General features: G+C 34.1%; 1 protein-coding gene across 1 annotated transcript; it reads left to right on the top strand.

Annotated features, from left to right (window-relative positions):
• Window positions 1-3,767: 3,767 nt before the first annotated feature.
• LOC107829183 (serine carboxypeptidase-like 31) lies at window positions 3,768-7,601 on the top strand. Its single transcript, XM_016656648.2, has 10 exons — window positions 3,768-4,108; window positions 4,595-4,702; window positions 4,791-4,886; window positions 5,161-5,253; window positions 5,349-5,431; window positions 5,536-5,820; window positions 5,947-6,068; window positions 6,192-6,287; window positions 6,485-6,590; window positions 7,245-7,601. Exons 1-10 carry the CDS (start codon window positions 3,823-3,825, stop codon window positions 7,392-7,394), a joined length of 1,425 nt encoding a protein of 474 aa, XP_016512134.1. The 5' UTR covers window positions 3,768-3,822; the 3' UTR covers window positions 7,395-7,601.
• The last annotated feature ends 4,732 nt before the right edge of the window (window positions 7,602-12,333 follow it).

Below are 12,333 nucleotides of genomic sequence, written 5' to 3'. Positions count from 1 at the left end.
CCTTTTTTCTTATAGAAGTGCAGTTTAACAAAATGTCTGGAAAAGGCGTAAGGTAGCATTCTTTTCTCTGTTCCCAAAGGTAGTTTTGGTGAAGTTCTATGTAAATTATTATATGTGGATTTAAACCTGAGAAGATATATATTGCTAATGTCATTGCATTTTGGGGAAGACTCAAACTTTAGGGTGGTCAACTGATGTCTCCCTGGGACAGTGAGAATCCAAGACAGGATTATTATGTTAAATCATCTTTTGCACAATACGGTCAACATTCAAAAAGATATACATATATCCATTTATGCTTAAAGAATATAGGGATATATAGACTTCTTGACAATTACCTCTTGTCTTTTTGACATGCCATTTCTTGAGTCCTGGCCGTGCATTAATAGAAGATATATAACTAGTCTCTTCTAAACTTTATTCTAGTCTTATCTTATAGGGGAAATTGCACCCATAAAAGATGGGAGAGCCTCTTCCTTTTAACTTAATTTGATTGTTTTGGGGTCTGATCATAATTTTTTGATACTTTCCACTAAATTAAGATAAGATAAGATCACATGGTCTTCTCTAGCTAATGCATTGAATCAGACTATCAGAGATTAACGAAGTGCCAAGTTTATCAATTTAAGATATGAGTTGGATATATATTAGTAGAATGAAGGCTATTTGAGCCCTGTTTTGATGAGTTTCTCTAGTACCCTATCCATTCCACTAATTAGACTTTTATAATTTCAGGAGCCTAATCAGAAGGATTACAGAAGTCACTTAGATACAACCTCTATCTATCCTCATTTTCTGTTCATGTCATTTGACTGATATCCACTTTTTTTTAAAAAAAAATCTTAAAGCTAGCTAAATTGATGGTATTGGAGAGGGTGCTGAGGCATTAAATTAATCAGGGATTGCTCAATTTCTATGGTTCCCTGTCTCTTTAGAATTCAGAACTTTAATAGATGTAAAAGAGAAGGTTGTTCTAACATTATAAGCATAAAGGCTAGTTATACACTATGGCGGAGCCATGATTTTTACTAAAAGATGTAAAAATATAAAAAAAAATATACAAAAAAGCCTGAGGGAATCAACATATAATAATATATGCATATAAAAAAATTATCGAGCCACACGGTATAATTTTCTCGGCGAAGGGGTGTCACCTATGTATAAGGTGGCTCTGTCACACTTATACAAACCATGAATAAATATGAAACTGTGCCCTCTCCATGCCAAAAATAATTAGCACCGATTCTCTATCAGTGCAATTTAACTGGTTATAATAGGTTCTCACTTTATTACTATATCAGCCTTTAATTTGGTATAAATAGTTATATATTGTTATTATATAGGTTAGTTTTACTTAATGTCCTATGGTGTAATAACTGCTAGTGTCCAGAAACCTAATAAATCATAGCTAATATATGTAAATGTTGAGCTCCACTACCCAGTGGCGAAGCCACATGGTAATAAGGGCGGTCAACTGACCATCCTTGTCGAAAATTTGTATTGTGTATATAAGTAAAATATTATGTTTTAGAGGTATATAATACATATTGAACACCTTTTGTCGGAAATTTTTTTCACTTCTTTTAAATTTGAACACCCTTAATAGGTTGTCAATTTAGGAAACGCAAGTGAGCACATAGTGAAAATCTTCTCTCAGTAGCATATGCTCAGTGCGTCAAAAGAACTTTTTAATTAAGAATAAAGAGAAACTAATTTCATTGCAGGTTGAATATTTCCCCAGTAATTGTAAATTAGGCAAATGATACATAAATGAAGGTTTCCAAATTAACCATCATAATATCAAAAGGATATGTAGTAAGATAAGAATTTAGGGATCAATCAAATTAGAGCTACTAGATCCTGGTAAAGGCATATATTTGCTTTTATCATGATTACCACCATATAGAAAGGACTTGCAAAACTATTCAAACATAAAGTGGTTGATAATAGGTAGAAGTTTTACTAGTAAATATTATTCAGCCAAATAAAGTTGGAATCCAACTCATTATTCACATCCAATTAATTAGTTGGTTGTTGCACTCATCCTTTTTCAGTCTCTCGTGTTCAGATCAAAGAGTCACAACGCACAAGGTTCGCCACAAAACGACTATTGTTTCTTCTCTTTGATGATGAGATTCCCAAAAGCTGCTCAACCTTTTTCTGTATGCCAAACACCACCAATTTTCAGAATATAATGCTAAAATGCCTTTCCACTTGTCATTCTATTAGCATGTAAGCTGACATGCAAGAACATAGTGAACATGCCCAAAACAATAATTCAACTTATACTACACATCAACAATGTTAAAGAAGTTCTAATTTAAACTATATCTTAATTTGTTGTTATAGATAAGTAATTTGTTTTGTTAGTTACGAATTCCATTTTATTGGATGACTACTTGTATATAGTTATCTTTTTATGATTTTATTAGGGTAGAAGTCTATATCACATTTTATGGAGTGCGATCCTTTCTTTAAACCATTTTTTAGCCATGTGGTTTTTTAGCATTTCTTGTCATGCTTAATTCTTTTAGTGACATCATCACAGTAACATTGACGTTAAAATTGGTAGTATTAGATACGGATAAGAGGGGATGACGTAGTGGTCTAATGTTAGGACCATGATCATTCTAGGATTTCAACTAGTCTATTTGTGGGTGCTGGTATAAAGTGGCAAAATCACTAGCAAACTCCTCCTCCAAGCAGGCCACATAATTGGTTAATTCACCCTAAAAATCTATAATTTAATTAATCTAGCTAACTAGTTATTGCTTCAGTTGCTGTTCCTATTCACATGTCATATATGATTCATTTGTTCGAATTAATTGTGCCAAGTGCCAACGCGTCATTGGCCAGTCGACACCTTTTTCTTATTTTGTAGATCACTACATCGGAGCTACAGTTCTTTCGGTTTTCCCATATTTTATATTTGAATTATAAAGTTCATTGAATATATATATATTTATAAATAATATAATCAAAATCCAGTAAGTTGTCAAGAGAGCCTATCAAAATGTGTTCTTTTCCCTTCCCTATTCTGACCTTATCTGTTTTTCAAGTGTTACCATGTTATTAATGAACACATTAATGAATGTCCTCCTTGCATATTAATTGTTCATGCCTCCTGTGTTGCAATTGAATTGACGCTATTGAGGCAGACAAATTAGGAACTATTTTTGCTAGACAAAGTTTTTTTTTTTATATCAACATTACATATGAATTAATTAATTACGTAGTTGATTAAGTTTAACCGGCCCTTCCCTGTACCTCGTGCACACCAAATGCACTAAGCTATCCTCTTTATTAAGTTTGTTTAACAAGGACTAGTCTTTTATCCAATGCAGCTGTGCTCTTTTTTGTAATAAGCCATTCTTAAACTTTTCAGTACTAACAAGAAAAAGATGTCACTTATTGGAGGAAGGCGGGAAGATCTCCAAGTGTGAATTACTAGTATTTTATACAAATATTGAGTGTTAGAGCCATGTTATAGTAACCCTTTTGGACATTTGTTCACGTGATTAGTGATCCAACAACCCACACATTAAAATGGAGACTCCACTAATCACCCTTTTTCATGCAAATTAAACTCTAGAAAAAACTGCCTATAATCTATGTCAGATGCCATAGGCTTGAGATTAATTAATTTCCAATTTAAAACATAAGTTTGGTACGTTTCGGTTTCTAAAATTCACACCTTATAGATAATGGGTTTGTTCATAAAGCGCTTTGCCACAACTATAAATAGATAGGTGCGTCGTGTACTTACACTCTTAACTTACTCTCTTGTCTCCAAATTGGTGTCTTTTTTAGCTTAATCCAAAGATGATGTTTTCCCAATATTCTCTGCTTCTTATTATTTCCTTATTTATTTTAGAGCCATTAGAAGTTGTTGGACGTTCTCATCAATTGTCCAATAACAAGAAGTCTGATTCTTCATTGGGCAGTCAGGATCTTGTAACTGATTTGCCAGGACAACCTAGTGTAAACTTCAGACATTATGCTGGACATGTGACAGTAAATGAGAACAATGGAAGAGCACTCTTCTACTGGTTCTACGAATGCTCAGTTTCACCTGAGGACAAACCTTTAGTGCTTTGGCTTAATGGAGGTAAAACAAATTAAATTTAATAAATTTATGACCTACATCATTTGCAGTCTGCTATAGTTGATAGAGTACTTAAATATATGAACTTTTGGTTTCACTAAGATGGTTTCTTAGACATGCCAACTTTGCATGGTACTAAAGAATATGTTATTCATGTATCTACAAAGTAAATCTTAAGGACAAATCTTGGATTGAGAAAATGGATATTTGAATTCGGCGCTATCTTTAATTTTGACCACTTTCAACATTATTCAAGCTTGGTATACGAGAGAAATAAATTCTCTTTGACTGAAAAGAAGTTTGGAAAAGAAGAGAAGAGATTTCTTATCAATGTCTTTAACTCCAATTGCCTTTAGAGAGTCCACTATATATCGATAGTCACTAAAATATAATCAGATATCAGATATGACCTTTTATTTATTTTTTTATTTCATATTAATAACTATATATTATTTGGTCTTTTCTGATATGAGCTTCACAATATTTCAGGACCGGGATGCTCTTCTGTGGGATATGGAGCAACTCAAGAGATAGGGCCTTTTCTTGTGGACTCTGATGGTTTTGGCCTAACACTTAATCCTTATTCATGGAACAAAGGTTTGATCTTTATTATCCAATAAACTAGTTTACATGCATGCATTTCTGCTTGAAATCATTTTCAATAATCTAAATTATAATGAAGCAGAAGCAAACTTGTTGTTCTTGGAATCTCCAATTGGTGTTGGCTTTTCATACTCAAATACAAGTGGTGATTATCATAACCTTGGAGATGATTTCACAGGTGAGATTCATGATTCATTTGTCATGCCTTCCCATTACTTTCTTCAGCAATATCTGTCATCTTTCAATATGATATCTCTATTTGTTCAGAAATATCTTGTGTGATATTGATATTTTGTCTTAATTACTAATTTTCAGTTATCTGTCATCTTTCATAAGTGTAATGCTCATTTATTTATTCCTCAAGAAATATCTTACATGACGCTGATATTTTGTCTTATTTCTAATTTTAATTCGTCCTTTTTCATCTAACATTTTCTGGACTATTTTACCAGCCAATGACACGTATACTTTTCTGCACAATTGGTTTCTCAAGTTCCCATCATATAGAAAACGGGCCTTTTATATTGCTGGAGAGAGTTATGCAGGTAATTTACTATAACTATCTTCTACCAGAGACTACTAACATAACTGTAAAAAAAATTGCACCTACTAATTACATTTTTCATGGTTCTATTGGCAGGAAAATATGTTCCTGAGTTGGCTGAAGTCATTGTTGACAAGAATAAAGACTCTTCCCTTTTCATTGATCTAAGAGGAATCCTGGTATGTGTGTGTGTGTGTATATATATATATATATATGGTCCTTCTACACCTATTTTCAGTTGATAAATGAATTTAACTTAATAAAAATGTTGTTATGTGTGCAGCTGGGTAACCCTGAAACCTGTGATGCAGAGGACTGGAAAGGTCTAGTGGATTATGCTTGGAGCCACGCTGTCATATCTGACGAAACTCACAAAATTATTTCAGATTCCTGTGATTTTAACAGTGATGACACGTGGAGCAATCAGACTTGTAGTCAGGCTGTAGATGAAGTGCTTAAACAGTACAAGGAGATTGATATCTACAGTCTCTATACATCAGTCTGCATAAGAGATACTGCTAGTTCACAACAGCAAACACAAGTTTTATTCGATAGCAAGTCCAAGATGGTAACTCAATATTTAATTGCATGAATTTGTCTATTTGACACAGGAGTTAGCCTTTTCGTGTAAATATATTTTTACGCTATCAAGTCATCTAAAGATAACTATTGATCGATGCATGTTTTAATTTAGATGCCGAGGATAATGGGAGGATATGACCCCTGTCTTGATGATTATACTGCCTCTTTTTACAATAGACCAGATGTTCAAAAGGCTCTCCACGTTCACCATCTCAAGAACTGGAGCATCTGCAAGTAATGAAACTTTATTAGTATTGAATTGTTCTTTCTTTTTTTGAAAAGTCTTCCCAGTCCAAACATGACTTGGAAGTCTAAAACAGAGAAACTAACTAGAAATTTTCATATTTGAATATTCAGTATGTCGATCTTCGGTAATTGGTCAGACTCAAAGGAATCAGTTCTTCCAATATATCACAAACTCATCGATGCTGGACTTAAAATTTGGGTCTACAGGTATAGTATTATTCTTAACATAATTGTAGTGGTATTATTAATTTTTCTAACACGTTATTGGGACATGACCAAGTTTTGGTGCTCTTTTATAAAATGTACTGCCTCTTAAGCTATATTAATGTGTGGTTCAATTTATAATGTTTAATTAATTAATAGTATCGTGCTCTAATACATCATCATCCTTTTTGTCGGCTCAGCGGAGACACTGATGGAAGAGTTCCTGTATTATCAACAAGATATAGCTTAAGCGCCCTAGGTTTGCCCATTACTAGAAAATGGAGACCTTGGTACCATCAGAAACAGGTAAATATAGATACCTCATCCTTTAATATTCGTAAGGAAACTACATAAGCGGATGTAAAGCGGACATTATAATTTTATTAGGCTTAAATTATGTATACATATACAACAAAACAAAAGAAACTTAAAATATCTATATACGTATATAATTAATTGATGCTAATTCTGAATCCAGTAACCAATTCTAAATCTTGGATTCACATATATATGTTGGAATAATATCTTGCTCTCTCATCTTCAACATCTACAATGCCATACTATTTCATTGCGCATACACCAAGGGCGGATGTACAGCAAACGGTACGGGTTTCCATGAACCTAGTAACTTTTGCATAGATCTTGTACTTATACTAAAAAATTCATAAAAAATATAAGAATATTTAGCTTGGAATACAGTTCGTTGGTCCAGTTATCATGTAGATTAACTTGAGATTGTTATAGCAACCCCGAACCCATATGCTTAAAATTCTGGATCCGCCTCTATATATATATATATATATATATATATATATATATATATATATATATATATGTATGTATATATATATGTATGTATCTTTACTTGGATTTCCATAAATGAAGATCACAGATTGGCCAGCTGAAAAGCAGCTATTATATTTTATTCTGATTGTTCTGAAGTTTTTGGTTTTGGATTAGGTTGGTGGATGGGTTCAAGAGTACAAGGGGTTGACATTTGCAACATTTAGAGGAGCAGGGCATGCCGTTCCAACTTTCAAACCTAGTGAATCACTTGCATTCTTCACTTCATTCCTTAATGGACAATCTCTTCCTTTCCAGCGAATCTAAAGGGAACTTCTTCTAACTTTATATGATGAGACTTTTGCTATAAGGCACTACATATTTTTGTCTTTATTATATTTTACCCTTCAAAATGGGAGGGGATACTTAAAGCTAGAGGGATTAGCACATAAGCAGTATACCTACGGAGATCTGGTTTTTGAATAATGTAATGGCTTTCCCATAACTATAAGAGGATATATTTTGTGGCGTAAACTCCCTCCTTTATTTCTTTTTTCACTTGGCACTGCAACTTGTTCACTATCCATCCCTTGGAAAAAGGAAAAAAATTGACAAAAACCAAAATGGAGAATTTGGCAAAGTATTCAATTCCTTTTGTTGTAACTATGCATGTTGCTTTGAGCCGAGTTCTATCAAAAACACCTCTCTACATGTATAAGGTAGGGATAAGACTGTATCATCTACCCTCTTCGGACTCCACTCTTTGAATTATATTGGGTGTGTTATTATTGTTATTGTTGTAAGGTTGTTAGTGTAACGGTTTTATTTGCATACTGAAGTAAATTCAAAAAAAGTGTAAGGTTAGCAAGCTAAACTTGTTAGTCCATTGTGGCTTAATTAATTAATTCTTCCTTACTCCATGTTTAACAACGTAAAAGAGAAGTCTTCACCTCTCCCCTCGACTGCCCCAGTAAAAATTGCACGGGGCGCCTTATTTGGTCGCCCCCATTTAACCTATACCTATTTTTTTAAAAGTTTTAACTTTTACCCAAATTTTTAAACAACTTCAGTCCCATTTCTCCTCCTTCGTTTTCTTCTTCTTTCTTTTGCTGCTGTTGGTGTTGCTATTGTAACAGCCCCATCCCGCTAGTGATATTGTCCGCTCTAGGCCTAGGCCCTCACTGATTTAAAACGCGTCACTAGGGTCTAAGACTTGTTAACTTATATACTCGGCATCTCTTTTGTGTTTTGCCGATGCGGGACTCTATCTAAAGTCTGGGTGTTACATACACCCCCTCTTATGGACTCAGCGTCCTCGCTGAGGTTTGCCCCACCGCATGGGATTCGCCTAGACTCAGCACTGAGGTTTGCCCCGCCTAACCGGGATTTGCCTAAACTCAGTTGAACTCTGACCCACCATCAGCATAGCTGACACAAGAGTAGCTCTAATACCATCTGTAACAATCCAGTCCACTAGTGATATTGTCCGCTTTGGGCTGAGGCTCTCATGGGTTTAAAACGTGTCACTAGGGTCTAAGACTTGTTAACTTATATACCCAGCATCTCTCTTTTGTTTTGCCGATGTGGGACTCTATATAAAGTCTGGGTATATAAGTTACCCAGACTTTAGTTATATAATAGTAATACACTATGAAAGAATAAGGTGATTATTTATCTAGTATGTTAGAAAGCTTTTTCAAAAACTTCAACTTATAATAGTGCTGAAGTTTTTACAAATGAACTAAATAATTTCAGCATCTTCTGCTGAAGTTTTTGAAAAAGCTTATCCAGTACAAAAAAACTTCAACTTATTTAGTGCTGAAGTTTTTACAAATGAACTAAATAACTTCAGCATCTTCTGCTGAAGTTTTTGAAAAAGCTTTATGACAAACCTAATGAATCCAAGACAAAAAAAACTTCAGCTTATTTAGTGCTGAAGTTTTTACAAATGAACTAAATAACTTCAGCATCTTCTGCTGAAGTTTTTGAAAAAGCTTTATGACAAACCTAATGAATCCAAGACAAAAAAACTTCAGCTTATTTAGTGCTGAAGTTTTTACAAATGAACTAAATAACTTCAGCATCTTCTGCTGAAGTTTTTGAAAAAGTTTATCCAGGACAAAAAACTTCAGCGTATTGTCTTTGCTACTTCAGGCCCGTCTGCTAGAATGGTGAAGATTTGCGTGATTGTCTTTGCTACTTCAGCCCCGTATGCTAAAGTTATGCGAAAAAGTGGGTACATTTGCATTTTTTTTTGCAAAGCGGACGCAAGTTAAAGCGTGATCCAAAAGGCGGGTATAGATGCAAATGCCCCACTACCCCGCCTCCTCGAAAGTCTTGTTGAACTAGTTCTCGAAAGGGTCTTTAATTTAATGGGCTTTTCATTAAGGAGTATTATTACGTTTAGCCCGCGCCAGAAATTATTTACATTTGGTAATCGAAAAGGTATATAAAATTTGTATAACTTTTGTATATATACAAAAATATACAAATTTTATATATTTTTCGGCTATTATTTTTACGACGGCTATATAATATCATTTTTTCTTTCATCAAGTTACTGACTAATCGGGATAAAGCTTTAAAATATTATTTATTAATTAATATCACATTATCACTATTCACCGTTGTTCCTGGACTTGTCATACCAATACTGGCCAAAGCTTATGTTCGAAATTCTACGTCACACCTATTAGGGTATGGTCCTTTCCCGCAAAAACTCAAAGTGTCTTGTGCATCGAGCTATCTTTTTTTAGGCTTAAAATTTCATTTGATAGTTAAATAATGAACTTAAAGGCCCCAGAGTTAAAGTAAAAGATAAAAATCTCAATTGTTGAATTAACTTTATGACCAAAGAATGCGTAGCAAATGACACACTTAGTACAAGAAGAAGAGAGTAGTGTAGTATAACTCAATGGAACTAAGAAAAGGTTCAAGTTGCAGTGCACGCAATAACAACTCACCAGCAGGGTAATTATTGTTGGTATTATTTCTCTTTAGGCATTACTCTAATTTGATAATGCAAAGAACAAAGAACACTGTTAATCTACAATTAATTTGTGGTTAATTATCATACCCCTCCACCATTAATTTGTTGTAACATTTCTAGATTTTATGTATATCCAAAGTGGGAAAATGAAGTTACTATTTCATAAATGGTTCACATTCATTCATATGATGGTTTCTTAACTTTTGTGACTTTGTTTGTGAAAAGATATACAAACTTTTCAGAAGGTTTGAAGTTACTGTCTTTATGACAATTTTATCATTAAACCAAAAGTAATATTACATAACATTAACTCTTATTTGGCTTCTTACGCGTTTTCTGATAGAAGAAACTGTAGGTGATTTGCGTATATAAACATCATCAGTGATCTAAACACCTACAAAAAAAATTATTCTCTCATCCTCTCAAAAGACCATTCTTCTTCTTATTATCCTAGAAGATTATTCTTCTTCCGATTTTTTCTAGGCAATTCTTTTTCGGCAAACTCTAAACTTCCAGCCACGAGTGCACGTGTTTGGGAGTACTGTGAAACTTTGGGAAGAGACCGGTCTTAACGATTTGCACCCAGTCGGACCGAAATCGCTTTCAACATAGTGACTTGCCCTGACACAATATTTATTCGATAAGTTATTTCAATTCTCTTATTACTATTGGTCAATATTATCTACTATTTTTCTAATAATTTGAAAGCGATTTCGTATATAATATTGATTAATGGCTACCACTTTGAACAAAACACTTCCGGAACTGTCAAAGCTTGAGCCTTTAGATGGCAACAATTACAAGCATTGGTCCGAGAAACTTTTAATTTTCTTTGAACAATTAGAAGTTGATTATGTTTTGTTTAACGAACCTCCTGCTGATGTTGTTTCCAATACTACTGATGTTGCTAATAGTTCTAATATAACTGCCACTGTTATTGCTGATGATGATGCTAAAAAGAAATTTGAAAAGGATAATAAAACTGTTCGAGGGCATCTGCTTAACCATATGCCTAACACTCTCTTTGATTTGTTTATAAATTATAAATCTGTTAAAGTCATATGGGACAGTTTGGAGAAGAAATATGATACGGATGATGGGGGAAAAGAAGTATGTAGTTGGAGAGTGGATCAAGTTTTGAGATGGTTGATGATAAGCCAATCATGGAGCAGGTTCATGAGTATGAAAATTTGACTGCTGATGTTTTGAACAAAGGCACGGAGATGTGTGAGATTCTTCAACCTAATGTTCTGCTTGAAAAATTTTCAGCTTCCTGGAGTGATTACAGAAATCAACTGAAACAAAAGAAGAAAAACTTAACTCTTCAAAAATTGATCAGTCACATGAGGACTGAGGAAGCAAACCGTCTCAAAGATGAGGAGGCAGAACGACTTAAGGATAAGATAAAATCTCTCTCTTTTAATTCTTCTAAAGCTAACCATGTGAAATCTGCTAGTACTTTTGTGAAAGACGAGTTTAAAGGCAAATAGAAGAAAAGCCAGAAGAAAGGATATGTAAAGAAGCAGAATTACTTCAATAAATCGGAGCGCCAAATCCAAAAGTCGAAAGGACCTTACTATGTCTATGAAAATATTGGTTACTAGGCTTTCTAGTGCAACCAAAGACAAGGACAAAGCTCGAAGTAGGGAGGGAAAGCTCCATCCCAAGCTAATCTTACTGAAAGTGGTGACGTGATTGTTGTTGCGGTCGTTGAGGCAAATATGGTGGCTAACAAGACTGATTGGATACTGGACACAGGCGCTTCAAGGCACCTCTGTGCCAACAAGGAATTGTTCTATGACTTTGAGAAGTCTACTGATGGCGAGTGTGTTTACATGGGTAACTCCACCACGGCAGGAGTTATGGGTAAAGGAAAAGTTCTTCTTAAGTTAACTTCTGGAAAAATATTAGCCTTGAATAATGTTATGTATGTTCCCTCCATTCGCAGAAACTTAGATTCTAGTGCACTTCTCAATAAAGTGGGCCTTAAACTTGTTTTTGAATCTAATAAAATTGTTATTTCTCGTGGAGGAGACTTTGTTGGGAAGGGTTACCTCAATGGAGGTTTATTTGTACTGAACATTATTTAAGAGATTACTAGTAATGCAAGTACTTCTAATTCTACTTATATTGCTGAGTCTATTGATTTGTGGCATGGTAGGCTATGTCATATTAATATTGCTTCTATAAAAAGACTTAGAAAAATGGAATTAATTCCTGCGATTTATATTGATAATTTTTCTAAGTGTCATGTTTGTGTAGAAGTAACATATACCA

This window comes from Nicotiana tabacum, chromosome 3, assembly GCF_000715075.1.
Source record: "Nicotiana tabacum cultivar K326 chromosome 3, ASM71507v2, whole genome shotgun sequence".
In the NCBI taxonomy this organism is placed as follows: Eukaryota; Viridiplantae; Streptophyta; class Magnoliopsida; order Solanales; family Solanaceae; genus Nicotiana; species Nicotiana tabacum.
Note: the sequence above shows the minus strand (reverse complement) of the source record. Positions and strands in the feature narration are given on the sequence as shown.

Coding starts and splice junctions, on each gene's coding strand:
- LOC107829183 (XM_016656648.2), top strand. CDS start 3,823: ATGATGTTTTCCCAATATTCTCTGCTTCTTATTATTTCCTTATTTATT. Junction 4,887..5,160: donor CCTTGGAGATGATTTCACAG/GTGAGATTCATG, acceptor CTATTTTACCAG/CCAATGACACGTATACTTTT. Junction 5,432..5,535: donor TTGATCTAAGAGGAATCCTG/GTATGTGTGTGT, acceptor TTATGTGTGCAG/CTGGGTAACCCTGAAACCTG.